General features: G+C 46.2%; 1 protein-coding gene across 4 annotated transcripts in view; it reads right to left on the bottom strand.

Moving 5' to 3' along the window:
* MTIF2 (mitochondrial translational initiation factor 2) overlaps positions 1-21,888 on the bottom strand; it is a 62,596-nt gene extending 40,708 nt beyond the window's left edge. For 3 of the 4 annotated variants that reach the window (XR_011321915.1, XM_069768855.1, XM_069768856.1), the window contains exons 1-6: positions 21,836-21,888; positions 14,445-14,664; positions 10,536-10,656; positions 9,286-9,457; positions 8,633-8,793; positions 555-731 (exon numbers count right to left, since the gene is read on the bottom strand). Coding sequence is in view for 3 of the 4 variants with exons in the window: in XM_069768855.1 (XP_069624956.1) it covers positions 555-731; positions 8,633-8,793; positions 9,286-9,457; positions 10,536-10,656; positions 14,445-14,664; positions 21,836-21,885 (901 nt within the window). In the remaining variant the exon portion in view is untranslated. The remainder of the gene's footprint in view (positions 1-554; positions 732-8,632; positions 8,794-9,285; positions 9,458-10,535; positions 10,657-14,444; positions 14,665-21,835) is intronic. The other variant, XM_069768857.1, reaches the window with a different exon arrangement.
* Between the last annotated feature and the right edge of the window lie 5,941 nt (positions 21,889-27,829).

Below are 27,829 nucleotides of genomic sequence, written 5' to 3'. Positions count from 1 at the left end.
GCCATCCATTCTACTTTCAGGGGTTTTCTGTGATTTTAGTAAATGAATGCATGAAACACCAGACAATGTGATTACATAATAGAAATAACTATAGCTAATTTTTCGCTTTGGTGGTCCCTGCTGTGCGTGCAGCTGGTCAAGTGCTGGACATCATTCATGTGACTGATGCAGCCAATCATTGCCTGCAGCGGAGACACTAGCATTTACACCTTGTGGTACCCCTGAACAAGACACTCCGACACATCAATAAATGTACCTTTCTTCATTGCAACTAAGGAGGGTCATGGTCTTTCCTACGTTACAAGGATTTTACAAGGGATGATATGAAGTTGTGATCCTGAGTCTTGTATTGTTGTCCATACACTCTAGATCGCATTTGCTTATTCAGCAGCTGGTTGATATTGAGAATTGCTGTTGCTTACAGGTAACAAGAGCGGAATGGAGATAAATATGACATTCTCCAGCCAGAGCTTAAGAAACCGAGGTAAGAGGCTGAATCTTCACAACTTTATATTATGGCATGGGAATTAGTCATACAAGTTATACTGATTCACCTCTGGCATTCTTGGCATGTTGGATGGACTCGATGGTTTGCTTCATCACTCCATCGTCTGCTGCCACCACCAGTATAACAATATCAGTCACGTGAGCGCCTCTCTCCCGCATGGCTGAAAACGCTGCGTGTCCTGGAGTGTCCAGAAAAGTGATCCTGTCCCCTGAAGCCAAATTTACTAGCAAATAAAAATGGAAAATTAGTTACATACAAGTAAAAGAAACATTCAGCTATGTAAAAAGAGTATTTTTAAACTACCTATTCAGGCAATTCCCCAGGCACAGCCCCACTGTTATCCATAGGTGGCAACTTGTTCCTATTATAGGGGTTCCCTATACACAGGATAACAGGATTTTTGGTTGCTTACCGTAAAATCTGTTTCTCGGAGCCTTCATTGGGGGACACAGGAACCATGGGTGTATGCTGCTGCCACTAGGAGGCTGACACTATGCAAATAAAAAAAAGTTAGCTCCTCCTCTGCAGTGTACACCCTACCGTAGGATATTCAGTTAGTGAGAAAGCAGTAGGAGAAGCAACATGTAAAAGAGAAAGAATAATATAATAAGAATAATAAACTTTATCTATATAGCGCCAACAAATTCCACGGCGCTCCACAGATTAACAGTTTCAAACACTCAAAGAGTGTTCAAAGAACTCAAACGTAAACAGTAAACAGAGCTGATCAACTTGGGAGGGTGCTGTGTCCCCCAATGAAGGCTCCAAGAAACAGATTTTACGGTAAGCAACCAAAAATCCTGTTTTCTCTATCGCCTTTCATTGGGGGACACAGGAACCATGGGACGTCCCAAAGCAGTCCCTGGGGTGGGAAAAACAGACTTCCATCAGGTCCGAGGACTCACCACTGCCGCCTGCAGGATCCTTCTGCCCAGGCTGGAGTCCGCCGTAGTTCGGCGAAACGTGTGGATGGAAGACCAGGTTGCCGCTTTGCAAAGCCGTCGGCAAAAGCCCCGTGACGTACCGCACTGGAAGCGCCGACTGCCCGGGTAGAGTGAGCCTTATCTCAGGAGAGGGCACTCTTGTTCTTGACCCGGTAAGCTTCCAAAGTTGCCGTTCTGATAGAGCGAGCAATGGCCTCTACGCACGCCATCAGGGATGGCGAAAAGAGAATCCATCTTTCGGAAAGCGGCTGTGCTAGCCAGGGAGATCCTCACTGCCCTGACGAGGCCCAGCCTGTTCAACGATCACTCCAGAGGATGAGTTGGAGCTGGACAAAGGAAAGGTAGAACGATGTTCTCGTTGAGGTGGAAAGATGAAAACCACCTCAAGAAAGGAAGGAAGGCGGAGGCCTGGGACCACCTTGTCCTGGTGGAAAATCAAGAAAGGAGGTCGGCAAGAAATGGCCGCCAACTCGAAAACACGGCGGATCGAAGAGATGCACCTGAGAAAAGCCACCTTCCGAGATAGAACTGACAGGGAAAACTCCCTGAGAGGCTCAAAGGGGGAACCCCTAAGAACAAGCAACACAACCTTTAAATCCCATGAATCCACAGAGGCCCTGTACGGAGGGACAGTGTGGGCTACTCCTTGAAGGAAGGTCGTAACCCGTGGCTGAGAAGATAACGCCTTCTTAAAGGGAAGAAGAGCGCAGGAACCTGGCCCTTTAGGGAACTGAGAGCGAAGCCCGAATCCAGTCCTGCCTGAAGGAAAACCAAATGGAAGGCAGGGGAAAAGGACATAGGAGAAAAGCGGTTGGGCTCGCATCAACGAAAGTATGCCCTCCAGGTAGGATAGTAAATCCTGAAAGAAGACAAAGGCTTCCCAGCCTGGATTATAGAGTGGCTCATCTGGGCCGAAAGGCCGGACGCTCTTAGAACTGTGGAGTCCACAGCCACACCGTTAAAGTGAGCGACCGATAATTCGGGTGGCAGATCGGACCCTGAGACAGCAGATCGGGTCCGTTTGGAAGGCACCAGGGGTGTCCGCGAGAAGATTGACGATGTCTGCAGACCAAGACCTCCTGGGCCAATCCAGGACGATCAGAATGACCGGCACCCATCCCGCCTTGATCTTTTTCGACAGCTTGGAAAGCAAGGGAAGGCGTGGGAACCGATAGGGGAGCACGAACTGCGACCAAGGAATGGCCAGAGTGACAACACCACTGTGAGAGGATCACGGGACCCTGGGCCGACCCGAGGGACCTTCCTGTTCAATCGGGACGCCATGAGGTCCACCTCTGGAGTCCCCCATCGAAGGGCAATCTGATAGGAAACCTCCTGAAGTACCCTTCCCCTGCAGCGAGGCCCTCGCGGCCGAGGAAGTCAGCGGCCTAAAAGTCCATGCCGGGGACATGCACTGCGGAGCTCACCAGGACCGTTGCCTCTGTCCAAAGGAGGATCCTGGAATCTCGGCCGAGGCCAGGGAACGTGAGTCCACCCCTGGTGGTAGACATATGCCACTGCTGTGTCATTGTCTGTCTGGATTCGAATTGGCAGGCTGCTGAGAATCCTTACCCAGTGAAGGAAAGACAGAAAGATGATCCGGAACTCGAGGACATTGATCGGCCAAGAGGACTCCTGCGCCGACCAACAACCCTGAAAGAACAGGAAACAAAGCCCCGCGCCTCCGCCGAGCGGGCTGGCGTCCATCGTCACCACCTGCCAGGGAACTGGAAGGAAGGATATGCTGTGAAGGATCTACTCTGGGATAAGAGAAGTGACCTCGGCCACCAGTCGAGGAACCGTTTGACCCGGGAGAAAGCCGGATCGGACGATGCAGGGAAAAGACAGACCTGTCCCCCTGTGATAGAATAGCCTGCTGAAGAAGTCTTGAATGAAACGGGCGAAAGGAAAATTGCTTCCGATGTTGCAACCAACCTCCTTAGGGCCTTCAAGGCCCGTCGGAAAGGAGGGGAGCCGAAAACCCTGGAGCAAGCGAACTTCCTGACAAAGGAGGGATATCCTGTCTTCGGGAAGGAAGACTCTGGTCCGACAAGTATCGAAGAACATGCCCGGAGATACGAGGTGCTGAACAACATGGAACTTCTTCCTGTTGACGAGCCACCCGCAACAGCTAGAATGTCGGGAAAGATGGATAGACTTTCGGGAGCCTGAAACCGAAATTCCTGAGCCTCCATGGAAGCGATTACTGAACGAGGGAATATCATCCTGAAGTGTCTCCGACGAAACTTCCTGTTCAGCAGATTGAGATCCGGACTGGGACGAACCTTGTCGTCCTCTGTCAGTACAAAAAGATTCGAAGAGAAGCCTGTGAACCGTTGAACCGTTCCAGTTCTGGGACGGGAACGATTACCCCGGATTAAGGAGGGAAAAAAATGGCTGTAAAGAAACCCGGGACTAGAGAGGGGTCTCTTGGAGGTTGGGATTCGAAGAAAACGATCCCAGGACCGTGAAATGAAGATTTTGTATCTAGAGGATACAAGTGCCCTGGCCCATGCGTCCTCTACTGAGGAGACCCAGACGTCCCTGAGGAACAGGAGATGGTTGCCCAGCCTGAGAAACGGGCTGGGGTCTAGTCGTGGGTCATGCCTAGGTGGAACTTCCAGTCCTGGAACTGGATAATCCGCCTTAGGAGTAAAAGGCACGCCAGGAAAGAGTGAGACGAAGAATACCTTCTTCTCTTAACCTGCCTGTGGCCTCTGCTGTTGCGAAGAGAAATCTGATGCCGCGAAACTACGAAAAAGGTCGAAAAGACCGAAGTAGCCGCCTAAGGGGAAGTGGGCGAGGTCTGGAGAAGAGGACTGGTGCCGCCAGTGGCGTCCTTAATAATTTGGTCCAGCTTGGAACCGAAAGGACGTGAACCTTGAAAAGGCAGGCTCGTAAGGGACTTCTTTGATGACTCTTGAGCCAAACAGTGCGACGGCTGGCAACAACATCACTGGGCGCCTGTGCGGCAGAAGACGCGACGTCCAGGGAACAAATTATTCCCCTGCGTGAGTAATCTGGGTGGCAAGTTCCGCCAGCCGGCCTGAAGGAGCTCCAGCTTGAATGCCCCAACGGAGTTGTTTAGCCCCTCAGATACAGACTTTGAAACCCAAGTGGAAGCCAAAGTCGGGCATTGGGATGATGCGGCAGTTTCGAAAGCCGACTTCACGAAGGATTCCATAATCCAATCGATGGAATCTTTCATAGCCGCCCCACCGGACAGCATAAGGACTGTGTTGGTGGCAAGTCTAGCAGCAGACGGATCCACAGGGGGAGAGGTCGTTCTCTAACGCCTCTCAATCCGGTTGGCAATGAGATCCGGAGGAAAGAGATTATGAGACTCCAAGACGCTTGTCTCTTTGAGAACGTCTGGTCGAATTCGCTCTTTCTCTGGCCAGAAGCTCCTCGAATTCAGGATGAGGAGCCAATCCCTTGGGAGGAAGTTTAGACCGTCTAAACGAAACCGCCTGATCTGCGGGTTTCGTAGAGGAATCTTTGATGCCACAGGTCTGATTGGTCACTCCAATGAGGCTTTGAACCATATCCCTCATGTTAGCGATTTGGTTCGAATCCGGCTCCAAATTATCCTCCAAAGGCGCATCAGAGAAAGCCTCGCCTGACTCCGGGGGGAAAGGCCAGGGGGAAGTCGACCACAGAGAAGGACCGTGGGGCGAAGTGGACCGAGAAGAGAACTCAGACCAGCGTTCCTGTCTGGATCTTTCGCGGCCTGTATTAGAAGTCTCGGACGGAGCTTCTTGCGACCCGCTGGCTACTACGGAAGTCTGCAGGGGCAACCGATCTAGCACGGACACAAGGGTCTGGGACACCCGTGTGAGATCCGCTACTGATAGAGACAGAGAGGAAAAATTCAGAAGGGAAGAGTATCAGTCTGCGGTGCAGAGCTACTCACGGCAGACGCTGCGGTGGGCATAAGGCAACACGCAAAGTGTTAGACTAAGGCAGAAGAGGGAGGACAAAAGCGACTTCCCTTAAGATTAGACATGGCGATGAAGAAGCCAGAAGGTTAGTACTCAGGACAGGTGATGGATGGAAAGCTGCACCTCATGATGTGGATGGTCCTCAACGCAGGGGTGCAGGCAGACAGAGCAGACTTCTGGGACACTCTACTGTCCGGGACCGGCTGCAATGCTGAGCCGCAAGGGATGAGGACGCCAGGCTATGCGCTTTGAGGAGCCAGCGCAAAGCGGTCCTGGAGCCAAAAAACCACTTCAGGGGCGAAGAAAGTGGGCGGGGCTAACCACCAGGATGGCGCTGGTGGGCGGAGCTCACCGACTTGAACCAGTCGGGCGGGAGAAAAGCCCGCCTGATGTAAGGAGGAAGTGGCGGAGTCGCGGCCGGAAGTAGGCCCCGGGAGAAGCCGGGGCCTAAATTAGAGGCCGGCGTCCACCGGTGCAAGACCGTGGCGCCGGAGCTGTGCACCGCGGGTAGGAAGCGGCGCGGCAGCCTGGGACAAAGGCATCGCGGCCGGAGAAGCGCGGCTGCAGGGGCCCGAAGCGGCCTGCAAATGCCGCCGCACTGGCAAAGATGGCAGGGGAGCCGCCGCGCTGGCACAGATGGCGCTAAGGGCGGCCGGAATCGTACGGTCGCAGGGGCCAGAAGCGGCGCGGCGGCCTGCAAATGCCGCCGCGCTGGCACAGATGGCAGGGGAGCCGCCGCGCTGGCACAGCTGGCGCTAAGGGCGGCCGGAATCGTACGGTCGCAGGGGCCAGAACAGGAGGCAGAACGGCCGCAGCTATGGAAGCGGCGCGGCAGACAGAAAAGCACGGCCGCCGCGCGGTAAAGAGATCTGTATGGGGTGGGATGGAATGGGGAAAATACTCACCTTAAATATCCCACGTCGTTACTAACCTGAAGAGGAATGAGACGTCCAGGGAGCTGATGGACGTCCTCGTCTCCGCAACCGACAGGCTCTGGTGGGCGAGTGGGTGGGGGACGGAGCCAGGACCGGACTTCTGAGCACGCTTGTGTGCTAGGATCTTGGTCCTGGTGAGGGATCTATGAGGATACGGGGTGGCAGTACACGCCGTACTCATAGTCCGCACTGTGGGACTACAGGTGTGACTGTTCACCCTGTATCCCTCCGGAAAAACCTGAAAAGAAACGACGCACATTGAGGTAGATAAGGGTCTAATGAAAGACCCGTGTCCACCTCCTACTGACACTAAGCTAAACTGAATATCCTACTTCCTGTCGGTAGGGTGTACACTGCAGAGGAGGAGCTAACTTTTTTATTTGCATAGTGTCAGCAGCATACACCCATGGTTCCTGTGTCCCCCAATGAAAGGCGATAAGAGAAAAATGGTAAATTGGTAGGAGGGGGGTATGAGTGCTGGGACCCACACAGGTCAGAAGAAGAGGGCACTTTTATCCCCATTTGAATGAAGCGGAGGTACACATGACAGACTGAAGCCCCATTAATTCCCTATGGGTATGCCAAGCTCTGCCCTATAGACAATGGAGACGTAGTCCACTTCGAAACAGGATAAAAGTGCCTGGTCAGGAAATAAAAAGTCCCAGAGGTCAGACCCCCACAATCAATGACGTCTCACATTCTGCAGCACTATGATAATTTGTTTTACTCGGAGAACCCCTCACTTGGTTTTCCCCTAATAAACTAAGGCCACCACATTTAAATGAGCTGTCTGCTACCAGGACAACCATTCTTAAACTAAATGTTCAGACCCCGATAAAATAAAGCTTATACTCTCCTGCCGTGCCGGCGCCATTCCCGCAATGTCGGCACTCGCTCTCCCCGGGACTGTGATGCGATGTTGTAACACATGACACTGGCACCCAATGAGAACTAGGATCAATGTCCCCACCTTCATAAGGACTGAACATGAAGAGCAAGCCATGGATCAGCTGCAGCTCATCCCGGACTCCCTCTTCGTGTTCAGTTTGACCGAAGGTGGGGACAGTGACGCCAGAACTGATTGGGCGCAGGTCATGTGTCATTCCACCGCATCACAGCCCTAGAACAGTGGGTGCTGACACTGCTGGAATGGAGCCGGCACGGGCGGAGAGTATAAGTATTATTTTATTTGAGGCCTAACATTTTGTTTAAGAAGTTGTTGTCCTAGTAGTGGACAACCCATTTAACATCTCATTTATAGCAATCCAGCAACCTGTATATAAGTCTCCAATCCACTATGCATATCCAAAATAAATACCTTTTATAATCCCCCAAAAGGAACAGTCCATCTGGTGGTATCGCAGTTATTGCTTCAGCGCTTCCTCTATTCATGTGGATGATACGTCCTACGTCATCCACATAGCGCACGCAATCTCACTCCTGCCTTGGTGTACCGCGCTGTCTGTGTGAGTGCAGAGCAAAGTCCTGTGATGTGCATGTGCCAAGAGAGGACAGAGAGCACCGATGACCCGACAGAAAGACAGACACCTGCACAATACACACATTACAGTACTTGGCTCTGCCCTCAACAGAAGAGAGCCAAGTAGGCCGGCACAGGAGCGAGATTGGGGGGGGGGGGGGGGTCGCTGTGTGGACAACGGGGGGTGCGTCATCTACATGAAGGACGATGGCAATTGCAGGGATAGAGGAAATGCTGAAGCAAAACCAGCGGCACCCATCTGATTGGGCCATTCCTTATTGGAGGGGGTATTATAAAAGGTTTTTTTTAGGATATGCAGAGTGGGTTGGACTTGTTAAAGATGGTGGCCTTAGTTTATACTGGGAAAATGTGGTGACAGGTTCCTTGGAGTTTGTTTCTGTGATCAGCAGTGGTGCAGGCGGCTAGCCCTGCACTGATCACACACTGAAGAAACAGCTTTGATTTCTCATTGGTGGCAAAAACCATTTAGAATGAAACTCAGCCATAACAGGATTGGTATAGCTGCAGACTGCTGTCACTACCAGGCAGACCCTTGCTGTATATCTGGATTGCTGCCTACGCAGAGTGCTGCCTTCATGCTGTACAAGTATATAGTATCAGAGCAGTACATCAGGTGAAGTGGACTTACAGATGCAATGAAGCCAAATATATAGCAATGTTGGAGAATTCCAATATCTCAGAATATTGTTAATACTGGAATAAAATACTATGACGGCAGACTCTTTAGACCATAGGTTTGAGTGATTACAGCCTAGAAATAGATATTTAACTGAGGTGGAAACAACTCTCCAAGCACGTCTCACCACTGAATGCTCCAATGTGCTGGGTGATACCACCGGCCTCCATTGCTGCAATCTGGGATTTCCTCAGCTGGTCGAGCAATGTTGTTTTCCCATGATCTACATGTCCCATGATAGTAACTACAGGGTGTCTGGGCACCAGTAGAGAAGGGTCTGCAGGAGCTCTGGAAAGGGAACAAAAATATTAATAGGTCCGAGTGGTTCATTTCAATTGCGCCTTAGGGGTGTTTCACATTGCATTTAGTACACACTAGGTGGCCTTATCGGGCCTTGTGTCCGAACCCTCGGCAAAATGGGATTTGAACGCATGCACCAACAGAGCCATAGATTATAATGGTGCTGCCAGAGCAAACGTGCACTCTGCTGTGCATAATTTTCGGGCTACTGAAGGGCGAAACTCACACGCAGTCTACACATTGGGTATTGTGCAATATTTCATCACCTGTACTGTATAACTAAGCTTTGCCCGTTGTGCACTTATTTAGGGTGGACAGAGTCTGCTGTCGTTTTGGTTATATGGTGGTTTTATTACATCACTTTCTTCAATATAAATTATTTTGTATTATCCAGGGGTGCGCTTTACTAGTGTATTTCTGTTCTCATTTGGCAACTGTACAAGACACTAAAGAAAAGACTCCAGTTGATTACAAGAATACCTTTTCACTGCATCTTTATTTTCCACGACTTTCTCTACCTTCTCCTCCGTGTACATGTACTTCATACCAGACTTCTTTATGGCTGCCTTAATCATCTCTTCGCTTAGTGCAGATGATGGTTTTAAATTGTCTACATCAAAGTCTGAGAAAATCAGAGTTTCATAGATGTTATCTGAAATAACAAAAATATTGTGTTAGGAGGACCCATGACAAATTTTGCTCCCGTGTATTACCCAAAATCAACTTACTGTTCTGTTTATAACATGAGGAGACACATACAGGTACATAGATAGGGAGAGACCAGTCAATCTAGCAGAGAGAAGCTGGCTGTTCTCACCCACGATTTTCCGCTCTCTTCCCACCTCCTTTCTAAAGGGAATGTGTCAGTGGGCTCAACACTCCTAAGATGTCTACATGTGAGAATAGGTCAAATGCAAGAAGATGGATAAAGTGATACCTTGATATCTGTGATCTGATATCTTATTACAGAGAAATCCTCACTTTTCTTAATATGTAAATGAGCTGTTACGATCTATGGGCCGGAGATAGATCTCCCTGAGAATTTGCCTCTAGAGCTACTTTTAAATGAAAGGGCGCATTACTAGTTTTGAGACATGTAGATCAGGAGAGCAGACTGTCAGTCATTACATGTCTCACACTGGTAACTCCCACTTTCATTTAAAATTTGTTCTGGAGGCAGATTCTCAGACAGATCTATTTCCTACCCATAGATCTTAACAGCTCATTTACAGATTAAGAAAAGAGTGAATTTCTCTGGAATAAGACATTGGATCACAGACATCAAGGTGTCATTTTATTCAGCTTTCTATGATTTGCCTGCTCATATAGACGCTTTGGAGGGTTGCTCCTTTTGATAGATTTCTTCTAAACAAAGCTTTCACTATAATGCTACAGCAGTTCATAATAAATTTTATGCGCATGCCCCTCTTTTACACTGCTTATAATTTGGTCACAGTGAATCACTTGACAGGTTCCCAATAAATTAATCCTGCAACGCCAAAATCCCTCATGAACAAGAGCATTGTGGACGGTCCTATTCAATGATCTGCCCTGTCAAGTGGCCATCAATGTATTATCCTGGAAATCCCTTAAATAAGTATCTTTGTAATTCAGATTCTGTCTATTATGGTGATCACAATCATATCTGGATGCAGTTAATCCGCACTCCATCATCAGCTAAATGTATTTGTTGAAAAGTCAAGAGTTAAAAACAAAAAGGAGGCACTCACCGATATCTCTACCCATGGCTTTAGCCAATTCACAAACGGTCATGTTGTGCCACACTTCTACCAGCTGCTTCTGCTCTTTCACCTTGATTGGCTTTAACTTCTCTTTTTTCTGTAATTTCTCCTATCAAATAATAATAGAAGAAAAATCTGCGTTACTGTCAAATTCTGCGTATGGTAAAAAAAATAAGATTTCCTGACACTGTAGAAAGACCTCACAGACATTATGATAATGCCTCTGCTGATCAATAAAAAAGAAAAAAATGTCTTCAGTGAAACTCTTGGCCGTCTTTTTGCCAACAGTTATTAAAGGGAATCTGTCCCCCCAAAAAATGGCCTATAAACTAAAGGTACCTTTACACTAAACGACTTACAAACGATCACGACCAGCGATACGACTTGGCCGTGATCGTTGGTAAGTCGTTCTGTGGTCGCTGTGGAGCTGTCACACAGACAGCTCTCTCCAGCGACCAACGATCAGGGGAACGACTTTGGCATCGTTGAAACTGTCTTCAACGATGCCGAAGTCCCCGGGTAACCAGGGTAAACATTAGGTTACTAAGTTCAGGGCCGCGCTTAGTAACCCGATATTTACCCTGGTTACGATTGTAAAAGTAAAAAAAAAAACACTACATACTCACATTCCGATGTCTGTCACGTCCCCCGCCGTTAGCTTCCCTGCACTGTGTCAGCGCCGGCTGTAAAGCAGAGCGGTGACGTCACCGCTGTGCTCTGCTTTACGGCCGGCGCTGACACAGTGCAGGGAAGCTGACGGCGGGGGAAGTGACAGACATCGGAATGTGAGTATATACTGTTTTTTTGTTTTTTTTTTTTACTTTTACAATGGTAACCAGGGTAAATATCGGGTTACTAAGCGCGGCCCTGCACTTAGTAACCCGATGTTTACCCTGCTTACAGGTGAACACATCGCTAGATCGGCGTCACACACGCCGATCTAGCGATGACAGCGGGGTGATCAGCGACCAAAAAAAGGTCCTGATCATTCCCCACGACCAACGATCTCCCAGCAGGGGCCTGATCGTTGGTCGTTGTCACACAAAGATATCGTTAGCGGGATCGTTAAACTGTCACAAAAAGCGTGACGTTGCAACGATATCCTTAACGATATCGTTATGTGTGAAGGTACCTTAAGGCCACCGGCATCAGGGGCTTATCTACAGCATTCTGTAATGCTGAAGATAAGCCCTCCGATGTATCCTGAAAGATAAGAAAAACAGGTTATATTATACTCACCCAGGGGCGGTCCCGCTGCGGTCCGGTCTGATGGGCGTCCTCTTCTTTTCTTCCAGCTGCGGCTCCTGCGAAGGGGTACTTTATCTGTCCTGTTGAGGGCAGAGCAAAGTACTGCAGTGCGTAGGTGCCAGGCCTCTCTGACCTTTCCCTGCCCCTGCGCACTGCAGTACTTTGAGCTGCCCTCAACGGGGCAAATAAAATACACCTGCGCCGCAGCGTGAATACAAGAGGACGTCATCGTATGAAAATGGGAGGCCCCGGACCCGGTCACCCATCAGACCGGACCGCAGCGGGACCGCCACTGGGTGAGTATAATATAACCTGTTTTTCTTATCTTTCAGGATATATTGGGGGCTTATCTACAGCATTACAAAATGCTGCAGATAAGCCCCTGATGCCAGTGGCCTTAGTTTATAGGCCATTTTTGGGGTGACAGATTCCCTTTAACTAAAGGTACCTTCACACATAGCGACGCTGCAGCGATACCGACAACGATGTCGATCGCTGCAGCGTCGCTGTTTGGTCGCTGGAGAGCTGTCACACAGACAGCTCTCCAGCGACCAACGATGCCGGTAACCAGGGTAAACATCGGGTTACTAAGCGCAGGGTTGCGCTTAGTAACCCGATGTTTACCCTGGTTACCATCGTAAAAGTAAAAAAACCAAAACACTACATACTTACCTTCCGCTGTCTGTCCCCGGCGCTGTGCTTTCCTGCACTGACTGTGAGCACAGCGGCCGGAAAGCAGAGCGGTGACGTCACCGCTGTGCTTTCCGGCTGGCCGGCGCTCACAGCCAGTGCAAAGAAGCACGGCGCCGGGGACAGACAGCGGAAGGTAAGTATGTAGTGTTTTGGTTTTTTTAACTTTTACGCTGGTAACCAGGGTAAACATCGGGTTACTAAGCGCGGCCCTGCGCTTAGTAACCCGATGTTTATCCTGGTTACCAGTGAAGACATCGCTGAATCGGCGTCACACACGCCGATTCAGCGATGTCTGCAGGAGGTCCAGCGACAAAATAAAGCGCTGGACTTTCTGCAGCGACCAACGACATCACAGCAGGATCCTGATCGCTGCTGCCTGTCAAACTGAACGATATCGCTAGCCAGGACGCTGCAACGTCACGGATCGCTAGCGATATCGTTCAGTGTGACGGTACCTTTAGGCTGCAGTCACATCTCCCAGGTCAATTTCTTTCTTTTTTTTTTATCACAGCAAATGGACTCAGAGATTCATTGTGCCAAAAATATAAATGGATGTGTGTTCAGTCCGCGAAACTCTGTGCATGTCCTACGCTCCTCCATCTTGTGTATCAGACTTGGCCATTAAAGCCTATGGGGATCAGGATAAACTGCTAAAATACGGACAAAATACTTTGTATGGCTATGTGCACACACTGTCTTTTTCAGGCAGATAGCGCCTGAAAAAGCGCAGCAAAAACATCCTATAAAATGAACATACTGCACAGCTCGTGAAAACGACACTGCTGTGCACATGTTCTGACTTATATAACTTCTTTTATCCACTTTAAAGATCAGAAACCATGAAGCTGTTAAAAGAAGTGACACGCTCATTCTTCAGAGGGCTTCTGCTGTCTGTACGGTAAAAAGTAAAAAAAAAAACGCCAGAAAAAAAGTTGGCAAAACCACGGTGAAGTTGCTTCAAGAAAACAACCACCAGCGTTTAGCTGAGTAGCTTTGCCTGGGAAAATTCATCTAAGACATCGTGTGCACGTAGCCTTCAGTTTTCGATCCTAGTTTCATCTGTTTTCTTTTTTATGGATTCATTGTTAGGATCCTGAATAGAAGTTCAGACAATTGCCTCCTTCAGTTTTTAAAAACAGATGCAAAAATACCTCCAGTACTACAAAGCAATATGGATGACAAGAGATAAATTTTACATGGCTATAACAATAGATATGGACGTGTGAATGTAGGCTGAATTCTGGGCATTCGGGACTAGTGGAAATACTGTATGGGTCAGATATGAATAGACTCATCTATAGGAAAGCCTTTTGTACCATTCTTTGCACAGTACACGAGGACTTAGAATATGCAGAAATATCAAATCTATATTTCCATGTACTAATGCAGCTGATTTCGCTATTGAAAGCTCTAAAAACAGACTCCTTTACCTATCTGGTCCATTATAAAGCTATGGATCACGTAGGTTGTGCACAAGTCACATTGTAGTTCTGACCCAAATGTACAAAGATTTTTTTTTCTGGGATTTTACAAAATCAGCCCCAGTATAAGAAATGTGATCAAATACAAATTACTAGAAGCTGGGGCTGCATGGACACTGAAATGTATCTACACAAAAATCTGCCTTACTTATTAACCTCACGGCTCTGCTGCTGCAGCCAGATCAATCTCTGTACGTGAGATTTGTATGTATGGAACGTAACCGCTGAGGCCAGTGATTGGATGCAGCAGTGAGGTAGCGGACAGACATCATCACTGCAGGACCAGAGAGGACCCGTAAGGTGCTGCAATGATGGAGAATTCCACTGGCGAGTTATTGTTATTTGTATACATGGCAGTATCTGTAGCTGCAAAGGAAAAAAAACCTTCTACAGGGTGTACTCATTTATCTTTCCCCGCTGCAGGAATCAATCTAATGCTGGGATCAGTGCTCTATGCAGTGAGGGGGATTAGTACCTTCTTGGCGGATAAGAACCTGCATTGTGCTGTGGTCATCTTCAGAAGGGGGCCTGCTTCAGGAAAACAGCAAACGGCAGCCGATGACTGAGGAAGGAACAGCACAGGTCTCCATTGTCTGGTAGATAGATTTCTGAAGCACTGGAAATGGGACTGTCGGCACACACTGTGCATCTGGACAGCCTGTTCTATCCTCTGTAAGAGTTTCCTATTCATTTTCCTACATGGGACAAAATGAGCAGCAGAAATGCAATTAAAGAAGGGTCTGAATAGTCTTGTTTCATTCACCATATTTTTCAGACTATGAGTCACAATTCTTACAGCACCACTGCAGTGGTTATTTGTTTCTTTAAAGGCAAGGCCCCTGTTCGTATACTCATCTTCCGACGGCTTCACCCTTTACCGAAGTTAAACCATAAGAGCTCAGTGCAAGTCTATGAGAATCAGAACAAGGCTCTTATAGACTTGTATCTACTCTATTTGTGACCTCATTGCTTGCTCCATGAAACACTGGAGCTGCCGGCAAGTCACTCTTCACCGGAAACCGATGCTGGAAAAGTATGAAGGCGACAGCAGGCGAGTAGGAGACGAGGGGCAGGGTAATCTCATTTAAAGAACCACTCCAGTGGTCCACAAAAAGCCCTGCTGGAGTGGTGCTTTACCAAGATAAACTCTTGTTAAGAAATGCATGCGTCTTATAGTCTGGGAGCTGCTTCCTGTGATGGAGTAACATAGTAACATAGTTAGTAAGGCCGAAAAAAGACATTTGTCCATCCAGTTCAGCCTATATTCCATCATAATAAATCCCCAGATCTACGTCCTTCTACAGAACCTAATAATTGTATGATACAATATTGTTCTGCTCCAGGAAGACATCCAGGCCTCTCTTGAACCCCTCGACTGAGTTCGCCATCACCACCTCCTCAGGCAAGCAATTCCAGATTCTCACTGCCCTAACAGTAAAGAATCCTCTTCTATGTTGGTGGAAAAACCTTCTCTCCTCCAGACGCAAAGAATGCCCCCTTGTGCCCGTCACCTTCCTTGGTATAAACAAATCCTCAGCGAGATATTTGTATTGTCCCCTTATATACTTATACATGGTTATTAGATCGCCCCTCAGTCGTCTTTTTTCGAGACTAAATAATCCTAATTTCGCTAATCTATCTAGGTATTGTAGTTCTCCCATCCCCTTTATTAATTTTGTTGCCCTCCTTTGTACTCTCTCTAGTTCCATTATATCCTTCCTGAGCACCGGTGCCCAAAACTGGACACAGTGCTCCATGTGCGGTCTAACTAGGGATTTGTACAGAGGCAGTATAATGCTCTCATCATGTGTATCCAGACCTCTTTTAATGCACCCCATGATCCTGTTTGCCTTGGCAGCTGCTGCCTGGCACTGGCTGCTTCAGGTAAGTTTATCATTAACTAGGATCCCCAAGTCCTTCTCCCTGTCAGATTTACCCAGTGGTTTCCCGTTCAGTGTGTAATGGTGATATTGATTCCTTCTTCCCATGTGTATAACCTTACATTTATCATTGTTAAACCTCATCTGCCACCTTTCAGCCCAAGTTTCCAACTTATCCAGATCCATCTGTAGCAGAATACTATCTTCTCTTGTATTAACTGCTTTACATAGTTTTGTATCATCTGCAAATATCGATATTTTACTGTGTAAACCTTCTACCAGATCATTAATGAATATGTTGAAGAGAACAGGTCCCAATACTGACCCCTGCGGTACCCCACTGGTCACAGCGACCCAGTTAGAGACTATACCATTTATAACCACCCTCTGCTTTCTATCACTAAGCCAGTTACTAACCCATTTACACACATTTTCCCCCAGACCAAGCATTCTCATTTTGTGTACCAACCTCTTGTGCGGCACGGTATCAAACGCTTTGGAAAAATCGAGATATACCACGTCCAATGACTCACCGTGGTCCAGCCTATAGCTTACCTCTTCATAAAAACTGATTAGATTGGTTTGACAGGAGCGATTTCTCATAAACCCATGCTGATATGGAGTTAAACAGTTATTCTCATTGAGATAATCCAGAATAACATCCCTCAGAAACCCTTCAAATATTTTACCAACAATAGAGGTTAGACTTACTGGCCTATAATTTCCGGGTTCACTTTTAGAGCCCTTTTTGAATATTGGCACCACATTTGCTATGCGCCAGTCCTGCGGGACAGACCCTGTCGCTATAGAGTCCCTAAAAATAAGAAATAATGGTTTATCTATTACATTACTTAGTTCTCTTAGTACTCGTGGGTGTATGCCATCCGGACCCGGAGATTTATCTATTTTGATGTTATTTAGCCGGTTTCGCACCTCTTCTTGGGTTAGATTGGTGACCCTTAATATAGGGTTTTCATTGTTTCTTGGGATTTCACCTAGCATTTCATTTTCCGCCGTGAATACCGTGGAGAAGAAGGTGTTTAATATGTTAGCTTTTTCCTCGTCATCTACAACCATTCTTTCCTCACAATTTTTTAAGGGGCCTACATTTTCAGTTTTTATTCTTTTACTATTGATATAGTTGAAGAACAGTTTGGGATTAGTTTTACTCTCCTTAGCAATGTGCTTCTCTGTTTCCTTTTTGGCAGCTTTAATTAGTTTTTTAGATAAAGTATTTTTCTCCCTATAGTTTTTTAGAGCTTCAATGGTGCAATCCTGCTTTAGTAGTGCAAATGCTTTCTTTTTACTGTTAATTGCCTGTCTTACTTCTTTGTTTAGCCACATTGGGTTTTTCCTATTTCTTGTCCTTTTATTCCCACAAGGTATAAACCGCTTACACTGCCTATTTAGGATGTTCTTAAACATTTCCCATTTAATATCTGTATTCTTATTTCTGAGGATATTGTCCCAGTCTACCAGATTAAGGGCATCTCTAAGCTGGTCAAACTTTGCCTTCCTAAAGTTCAGTGTTTTTGTGACTCCCTGACAAGTCCCCCTAGTGAAAGACAGGTGAAACTGTACAATATTGTGGTCGCTATTTCCTAGATGCCCGACCACCTGCAGATTTGTTATTCTGTCAGGTCTATTAGATAGTATTAGGTCTAAAAGTGCTGCTCCTCTGGTTGGATTCTGCACCAATTGTGAAAGATAATTTTTCTTGGTTATTAGCAGAAACCTGTTACCTTTATGGGTTTCACAGGTTTCTGTTTCCCAGTTAATATCCGGGTAGTTAAAGTCCCCCATAACCAGGACCTCATTATGGGTTGCAGCTTCATCTATCTGCTTTAGAAGTAGACTTTCCATGATTTCTGTTATATTTGGGGGTTTGTAACAGACCCCAATGAGAATTTTGTTACCATTTTTCCCTCCATGAATTTCGACCCATATGGACTCGACATCCTCATTCCCTTCGCTAATATCCTCTCTTAAAGTGGACTTTAGACAAGACTTTACATAGAGACAAACCCCTCCTCCTCTCCGATTTTTACGATCCTTTCTAAACAGACTGTAACCCTGTAAGTTAACTGCCCAGTCATAGCTTTCATCTAACCATGTCTCGGTTATTCCCACTATGTCAAAGTTACCTGTAGATATTTCTGCTTCTAGTTCTTCCATCTTGTTTGTCAGGCTTCTGGCGTTTGCGAGCATGCAGTTTAGAGGATTTTGTTTTGTTCCAATCTCCTCGCTGTGGATTGTTTTAGAAATGTTCTTACCTCCCTTCTGAGTATGTTTTCCTTGGTCTTCTTTGTTCAAGTCTAATGTTTTTCTTCCCGTCCCCTCTTCTTCTAGTTTAACGCCCTCCTGACGAGCGTAGCAAGTCTTCTGGCGAATGTGTGTTTCCCAGGTTTGTTGAGGTGTAGTCCGTCTCTGGCGAGGAGTCCATCGTACAAGTAATTCACACTGTGGTCCAGGAATCCGAATCCTTGTTGTCTGCACCATCGTCTTAGCCAGTTCGCATCAAGGATCCTGTTCCATCTCCTGGTGCCATGCCCGTCTACTGGAAGGATAGAAGAAAAAACTACCTGTGCATCCAGTTCCTTTACTTTCTTCCCCAACTCTTCAAAGTCCTTGCAGATTGTCGGTAGGTCCTTCCTTGCCGTGTCATTGGTGCCAACATGTATCAGAAGAAATGGGTGGACGTCCTTGGAGCTGAAGAGCTTTGGTATCCTATCGGTCACATCCTTGATCATCGCACCTGGAAGGCAGCATACTTCTCTTGCGGTTATGTCCGGTCTGCAGATGGCTGCTTCTGTGCCTCTCAGTAGTGAGTCTCCCACCACCACCACTCTTCGTTGCTTCTTGGCTGTACTTTTTGCTGTCACTTGTTGCTGCGTGCCCTTTTCTTTTTTGCTTGCTGGTATTGCTTCATCCTTAGGGGTGCCATCTTCATCCTCTACAAAGATTTGATATCGGTTCTTCAGTTGTGTGGTTGGTGATTTCTCCATGGTCTTCTTGCTTCTTTTGGTCACATGCTTCCACTCATCTGCTTTTGGAGGTTCTGACACTTTTTTCACCTTCTGCGACCAGTAGAGATGCTTCTGTTCTGTCTAGGAAGTCTTCATTCTCTTTGATGAGTTTCAAAGTTGCTATTCTTTCTTCCAGACCCCGCACCTTTTCTTCTAAAAGGGCCACTAGTCTACACTTCTGACAGGTGAAATTGGATTCTTCTTCTGGTCGATCTGTGAACATGTAGCACATGCTGCAGCTCACCATGTAGGTTGTCACATCTGCCATGTTGCTCCTAGATCCTGCTGACTTGCTGTGTGTTTTCCTTCTTGTGTAATCTACTCAGCCAAGCTTTCTTGCAATAATGTCCTACAGGCAAAAATTCGGCGCGCGGTTTGGTGATGCTTTCCAAGCAGCTGGTCCCGGCTGTACCCAACGATCTTCTTGCTTAGGGAGACTCTTCGCTTTTCCCAGAAGGCACCTGGAATATGCAAATTATCCTCCTCAAGCTTGAATCCCTGGTTTGGTGATGCTTTCCAAGCAGCTGGTCCCGGCTGTACCCAACGATCTTCTTGCTTAGGGAGACTCTTCGCTTTTCCCAGAAGGCACCTGGAATATGCAAATTATCCTCCTCAAGCTTGAATCCCTGGTTTGGTGATGCTTTCCAAGCAGCTGGTCCCGGCTGTACCCAACGATCTTCTTGCTTAGGGAGACTCTTCGCTTTTCCCAGAAGGCACCTGGAATATGCAAATTATCCTCCTCAAGCTTGAATCCCTGGTTTGGTGATGCTTTCCAAGCAGCTGGTCCCGGCTGTACCCAACGATCTTCTTGCTTAGGGAGACTCTTCGCTTTTCCCAGAAGGCACCTGGAATATGCAAATTATCCTCCTCAAGCTTGAATCCCTGGTTTGGTGATGCTTTCCAAGCAGCTGGTCCCGGCTGTACCCAACGATCCTCTTGCTTAGGGAGACTCTTCGCTTTTCCCAGAAGGCACCTGGAATATGCAAATTATCCTCCTCAAGCTTGAATCCCTGGTTTGGTGATGCTTTCCAAGCAGCTGGTCCCGGCTGTACCCAACGATCTTCTTGCTTAGGGAGACTCTTCGCTTTTCCCAGAAGGCACCTGGAATATGCAAATTATCCTCCTCAAGCTTGAATCCCTGGTTTGGTGATGCTTTCCAAGCAGCTGGTCCCGGCTGTACCCAACAATCTTCTTGCTTAGGGAGACTCTTCGCTTTTCCCAGAAGGCACCTGGAATATGCAAATTATCCTCCTCAAGCTTGAATCCCTGGTTTGGTGATGCTTTCCAAGCAGCTGGTCCCGGCTGTACCCAACGATCTTCTTGCTTAGGGAGACTCTTCGCTTTTCCCAGAAGGCACCTGGAATATGCAAATTATCCTCCTCAAGCTTGAATCCCTGGTAGAGCACTAACACGGCATCTTTCCTGATCACAGAGAGAACTGCTCTCTCTCTTCCTGACAATTACTGACCTGCACAGAAGCTACACGAGCTGAAGGACCTTCCACACAAGTAATTAAAGGACCTTTCAAGTCATGTGACTGATCACATGACCTGAAAGGTCCTTGTGTTAATAGTGTGGAAGTTTCTTCAGCTGCACAGCTTGTGCAGGAACTGTGAGAAATAGGAATGTATAGTGTATGTAAATGGGCATAGGTAGCAGAGCTGTGCATCTAATACACACTGCAGATAGACACTAACAATACATGTATTATTCCCTATTCTACCCTAGCACATTAGTGATAACCCCTCCACTTTGTACCACCAGGGAAGTTTAAATAACAAAATGGTTTTCCCTATCTTTTGCTGTCTAAACCTGGGGTGCGTCTTATAAACTAAAAAAATTATAGTCTAAAACACAGGGTAGTTAAATGAGGAAATGCTGCCGCAGTTTTCAGGAAGGTCCCAGATCTTAAACCAGCTGAAGAGAGACCTGAATAGGGGACAATCACGTTCACAGCGGTATCACCATCTCATACAGCGCCATCACTTTTATGTTCCACTCTACAGTTGTGGACAGAAGTTTTCAGACTTTTTCTAGACATCTCCTCTTCGCCCTGGCAGCTGGATATCGGCTCCTGGACCAAACCCTGACTGATCAATGGACCCCCCATCAATATTATATGGTGACCCAAACATACATCTAATGTGAGCGTGCGCCTTATATTTCCTGTCATTGGTCCTCTGTGACCGTCATCACCCTGGACACAGCTATGGTCACATAATGCTGTTGTGAAAGGTCCAGAATGAGGACCAAGGATTAACCTGGACTCTTCCACTGCCCCCAAGGAGCCTGCACCCTTCATCCCCCCCCCCCCCCAAGGAGCCTGCGCCCTTCATTCCCCCTCCCCCCCAAGGAGCCTGCACCCTTCATCCCCCCCCAAGGAGCCTGCACCCTTCATTCCCCTCCCCCCCAAGGAGCCTGCACCCTTCATCCCCCCCCAAGGAGCCTGCACCCTTCATTTCCCCTCCCCCCCAAGGAGCCTGCACCCTTCATCCCCCCTCCCCCCCAAGGAGCCTGCACCCTTCATCCCCTCCCCCCCCCAGGACCCTGCACCCTTCATCCCCCCTCCCCCCCAAGGAGCCTGCACCCTTCATCCCCCCTCCCCCCCAAGGAGCCTGCACCCTTCATCCCCTCCCCCCCCAGGACCCTGCACCCTTCATCCCCCCAAGGAGCCTGCACCCTTCACCCCCCCCCCCAGGTCCCTGCACACACAGCCCACTCATACAGGGGCACTAGATTTCAGACCAGTCCTTTCCCACCATCAGTGCAAAGGTAAATACACGTGACAATTACTTTAGACACCCCCTACAACATGTGACACAAAGCTCAGCGGCCAAGGGGAACTACAAGGACCAGCACGTCACCCACGGTTGATCACAGCCAGCAATGGCTTGAAGCCGCAGTGACTAAACACTAAGGAGCCGCCGTCCCATATGAACACCCGGCAGGACAAGCGTTACCTCTGTGCGGCAGAGCAGCACGCCGACCTCTGCCGCTGATCACATGACATGCGCACAGGTTACGTCACGCCAGGAAATGTGACCACTAGAGGTAAAAATGTCCTCTGAGCCGCGCTCTGTGGTAGCGTCATAGCTCCGAGGAGACCGCTGACGTAACTGCACAGGACATGTGATGGCGACGTGTGTCTCCCACAGTAACGGCAGTGCCGGCGCTGCTCTATAGGAAGTCATATCATTTTTTGGTGTGTGTTTGTGGATTAGTGATGGGCAGTCCTAGTCTTGGACGTCGGCAAAATGGCGTCTGAAACAGGAAGGTGTTTATCATCCTAATGAGCTGAATGTCTGACCGCCATCTTTGTTTTGGGTAAGTAACAAAACTTGCTGAAAAGTCAAGAAATATTATTAGCATTCTGAAGTAAAAGCATGGGAAATGCAGCAATGTCCGCCCAATGAGCTATGAGGATGTGTATATGCGCATGCACGCTGACATAATCCGGAGGGCCTTCGCAGGCCTGTACCTGCGTTTTTTTACGTGCATTTTTCAAGCTCCCCATAGAACCCTGTACAGAAAAAAAAATCACCAAAACCGCCCAGTTCAGCAGTGTCTATAGATGACGGGGCGCAGTTTTCATGAAATTACATCCACTTTGCTGGGGACAGTCAAATGCAACAGAATTTCTGTGCAAAAAAAGAAAAAAGCAGCAGAAAAAAGCAACATTTAAGGTATGTTCTCACTGGCCGTTTTTGCTGCAGTAAAACCTGATTTCTTGGCAGGAAAGAAGCTGTGGCAAAAATGCAGGTTTAGGTGCGTTTTTGTTGTCGATGTGGGCTAACTTGTGTCTCTTTGTGCATGCTAATAAAGTTGAGTTGCTGTCCGTGACTTTTCTGCAGAAAAAAAAAGCTGCAAATAATGATATCTGCGTTTTTGCAGTGTTTTTTGATCACCTATTCAAGCCAATGGGTGAAAACAGCTGCAAAAACGCTGAAAGAAGTGACATGCTCCAAAAAACGCAGCAAAGCACAAAATCCTGATGACAAAAAAAAACCCAATGTGTGTGCATGAGATTTCTGAAATCTCATAGGCTTTGCTGGTACTGTAAAAAGCAGCTGAAAATTAGCATTTAAAAAACACAGCAAAAAAACGCCCAGTGTGAACATACCCTTACTTTACATGTGAACACGGCCTAAATCTAGCAAAAAGGATGTGATTTCAAAAGAACTCTGCCCCATTGTGCATTTAAAGACGCTGCTGAACTACACAGTTTTGGTTCTTTTTTTTCTCCATAGCCTATGTGGAGCCTGAAAAAATTACTCAGTTGTGTTTTTCTGTACTATAAAAATAAATAATTAAAAATGCTGCTTCAAATCTGCGCCAAATACTCATCAAAAGGAAAAAGCATAAAAAAAATTGGAGAAGATTGTTATTACAGACACCTGCAGATAAAAAGCAGCGATTATGCTAGGTATGAATTTGGCTTCAGTGTTACATTTTTAATCAATTTTTATCGGTTTAATGCAGAAAAGAAACAAACAATCCTGCCATCTTTGAATGCCATTTACCAATCACCATAAATAATGTGTTCACTGTACTGTAGCGGTTGTTACGATTACAAGGACACCAAATATGATGTTATTTGCTGAATTACGCTGTGTGCAGAATTATTAGGCAAGTTGTATTTTAGAGGATTATTTTTATTTTTGATCAACAACTATGTTCTCAATCAACCCAAAAGACTCAAATATCAAAGCTTAATATTTTTGGAAGTTTGAGTGTTTTTTTTTTTTTTAGATTTGACAATCTTAGGAGGATATCTGTTTGTGCAGGTAACTATTAATTCTGCACAGTATTAGGCAACTAAATAAAAACCAAATATATTCCCATCTCACTTGTTTATTTTCACCAGGTAAACCAATATCACTGCACAAAATTTAGAAATAAACATTTCTGACATGCAAAAACAAAACAAAACAAAAAAAATAGTGACCAATATAGCCACCTTTCTATATGATGACACTCAGCAGCCTTCCATAGATTCTGTCAGTTGCTTGACCTGTTTACGACCAACATTGCATGCAGCAGCCACCACAGCCTCCAGACACTGTTCCGAGAGGTGGACTGTTTTCCCTCCCTGTAGATCTCACATTTTATGAGGGACCACATGTTTTCTATGGGGCTCAGATCAGGTGAACAAGTGCGCCATGTCATTATTTTTTCTTCTTTGAGACCTCTACTGGCCAGTCACGCTGTGGAGTAGTTGGAGGCATGTGATGGAGCATTGTCCTGCATGAAAATCATGTTTTTCTAGAACGATACCGACTTCTTCCTGTACCACTGCTTGAAGAAGTTGTCTTTCAGAAACTGGCAGTAGTTCTGGGAGTTGAGCTTCACTCCATCCTCAACCCGAAAAGGTCCCACAAGTTCATCTTTGATGACACCAGCCCATACCAGTACCCCACCTCCACCTTGCTGGCGTCTGAGTCGGAGTGGAGCTCTCTGCCCGTTACTGATCCAGCCTCTGGCCCATCAAGAGTCGCTCTCATTTCATCAGTCCATAAAACCTTTGAAAAGTCAGTCTTAAGATATTTCTTGGCCCAGTCTTGACGTTTTATCTTATGTTTCTTGTTCAAAGGTGGTCGTTTTTCCACCTTCCTTACCTTGGCCATGTCCCTGAGTATCGCACACCTTGTGCTTTTTGATACTCCAGTAACGTTGCAGCTCTGAAATATGGCAAAACTGGTGGCAAATGGCATCTTGGCAGCTTCACGCTTGATTTTCCTCAATTCATGGGCAGTTATTTTGCGCCTTTTTTACCCAACACGCTTCTTGCGACCCTGTTGGCTATTTGCCATGAAACTCTTGATTGTTCGGTGATCACGCTTCAAAAGTTTGGCAATTTCAAGACTGCTGCATCCCTCTGCAACACATCTCACAATTTTGAACTTTTCAGAGCCCGTCAAATCTCTCTTCTGACCCATTTTGCCAAAGGAAAGAAAGTTGCCTAATAATTAAGCACACCTTATATAGGGTTTTGATGTCATTAGACAACACCCCTCCTCATTACAGAGGGGGTCTACCTGCTATTTGAACCCTGAGTCTCTGCCTTCCACTGCTAGTCAATTAGTTTTTGCTACGTGACTTGTGCTCTTGTCCTTGCTTGTGGTTGTGTCCTCCTGTTTTCTGACCTCGGTGTGAATTTGGACCATTCTCTTGTTTTACGATTCTGTTCCTGATGTGACCTCTTGGCTCTGACCCTGCTTGGCGACCTTTCCTGCCTCAGATTTGATTCTCAGGACAGCAGCGATTCTGTGGACTCTGTTGCAAGACCAGGTTTAGGAGCAGTGGCCAAGGTTCCTCTGGAATCTGATAGATGGAGTGGCTTGTGCCAAGTCTGTCCTAGGTAGCCTTTTTGTGTCTGTGGCCTCTGACAGTTGTGACAAATCTTACCGGTTTTGTAGTAATTCCTCATACCAGAAGTCAATCTTTGAAGCCAAATACAAACCGGCCTGGGCGTGCATTGGAGGCGTGGCGGTACACTGTATTTTATCAAGCTTCTTTAATCAACCCACCCCCAATACACTTTGTAACTAATTTGCATGTGGCTTCAAAGTTGTATTTCTCAGCGCTGGAACATCAGATTCCTATAAGTAAATATCATTTTTATTTTTGTATTAGGATTTATACAGCCATACCACTAATTTAACCTCCTGACTGGTTCCCTTGAAAACTTGACAAAGAAGGCAGTCATATCACAGAGGCCCATTATTGTTATTATTATTACTTGCTAGATATGTTGGTCATTTTCATTTATATGCCATCTTTTGGTTGGCTTACTGTAGACTAATAATTTGCACAACATTTTTACATGCCCTTTTCTTTAGGCCATGTGTAAGGAAGTAGACAAGATGATTATAGTTAGTGTCTGAGTATCAGCGGGCAAACACCATCATCTGCTGGTCAAAGGATACACCTAAATAAAATGGGAGTGGTTGGTGATATCAGCTTCCTGTTTGTGGCACATTAGTATATGGGAGGGGGAAAACTTTTCAAGATGGGTGGTGACCATTACGGCCATTTTGGATCCAATTTTATTTTTTTCAATGGGAAGAGGGTCATGTGACACATCAGACTTATTGAGAATTTCACAAGAAAAACAATGGTGTGCTTGGTTTTAACGTAACTTTATGCTTTCACGAGTTATTTACAAGTTTCTCTTTGCTTACAGCCATTGACATGTCGCAGAGGTTAACACGCGAGGAGCGGATAGAAATTGTGTTGATGTCTGGTGAACGCAGTATTCGGGTCATTGCAGCAGATTTCAATGCAAGACACCCTGTGCAAGAAAGCTGTCACCATTCCCATGTTATTTAGGTGTATCCATATAAATGTCCCACCCAAAAAAGTTTGCCTCATCACTGAACATAATGTTCCGTGTAAACTGAGGGTCCTGTTCCAATTTTTGTTTTGCCCATTCTGCAAATTCAGCGCACCAATCTGGGTCATCCATATTGAGATGTTGCAGCAGCTGGATTTTGTAAGGTGCCATTTGTGAGTAGCTAATATCCGCCGAAGGGATGTTCAACTGATGCCAGATCGGTGCACTGAATCTGCAGAATGGGCAAAACAAAAATGTGGGTCCAATAAAGTCCACTTATATTTTTGCTAAAACCTGGAGTGCTGCCTTACATTTTTTTGGTCCCTGTATATTTGGCAAGTATATGGATTAGTTGCTTGGAGGCCTGTACACCCATTTATTTGTATGTGCTGTTCCATTTTTTATATATATATATATATATATATATATATATATATATATATATATATATATATATATATATATATATATATATTTTTTTTTTTTTTCATTCTAGTGTTAGTTAAATAAACAGTGTTGGTTAAATACTACTGTCTCCTCATTGTCTGCGCTGTTGCATCCAAGTAACCTGCTTACATATACCTGTTTTTTTAGTAGATATTGAATCATGAATTGTTCATTTTAGTTTTGACTACTTATTCATGAGTTTGCCACTAGAGGGCACTGCCATTCTGTATTAAGCCCACTTAAGGTGAGACCATATGTGTTACTTGTGGGTTTCGTGTTTTCCAAGAATCAATAAGAAGGGTGGATCTTGCCTAAATTCCTGCAGACAGAGATCATATTTATAAAAAATAAAGCTGTGATTTTTTTTTTTTTTACTGACAGCAATTTTAGAAAATAGCTCAAATTGTTTGTGCAATTGCTAACTGTAATAAACTGGAATAAATTCACCTAACGGAGAACTGATAAAACACATCTGGACCATTTATGCCCTATTGAAAGCAGAAAAAAACCTTCCCATGTGATCTCATCCAGTGGTTTTTGGATTAGAGAGCGACGCACATTATTTTTTATTCAGTGCTCACTTTTAAAGGGATGGTCCTGGACTTTTATATTGATGGCCTAACCTTGGGATAGATAATTGATATCTGATCGGTGGGGGTGCGACACCAAATCAGATCAAATCGAATCAATAGGGGACGGATGTGCAATACCTGGCTGTGGCCGCTATGCGGCTACCAGAGCTGCCCGATCCTTCTCTCACCTGACAACTGATATCAGTGGAGAGCTTGGACGCTACAATATGCATTATTAGATTGTCAGCTGTTTGGAGAGTTCGTCTGATTGTCATCTAACGTGTATGGCCGCCGCTGGATCCATCTGTTGGTTGGAGATCTGTGCGTGTAAACTCAGCTATACCCAAAGTTACATCAGATCCTCTCCGTTTTTGGTGATTCATCCTGTTTTCTGGTCCATTTCCTATCAAAATCTGCTCTTTGAAAGAGATATCTAAAGCCCCTTTTATTCGTTCCCATTGATTGACAATCACCCGATGAAGGAGCAAAACGATTGTTAGAGTGGTGATGTTATTTTTATGCATAAAATCATTGTTATTGGTATCACATATTATTAAGAGATAAGCTGCCGATTAACATGACGCTGTATGGGGACAGGACAA

The sequence above is a fragment of the Ranitomeya imitator genome, chromosome 5 (genome assembly GCF_032444005.1).
Source record: "Ranitomeya imitator isolate aRanImi1 chromosome 5, aRanImi1.pri, whole genome shotgun sequence".
Taxonomy (NCBI): domain Eukaryota; kingdom Metazoa; phylum Chordata; class Amphibia; order Anura; family Dendrobatidae; genus Ranitomeya; species Ranitomeya imitator.
This window is presented reverse-complemented; position numbering and strand designations above follow the sequence as displayed.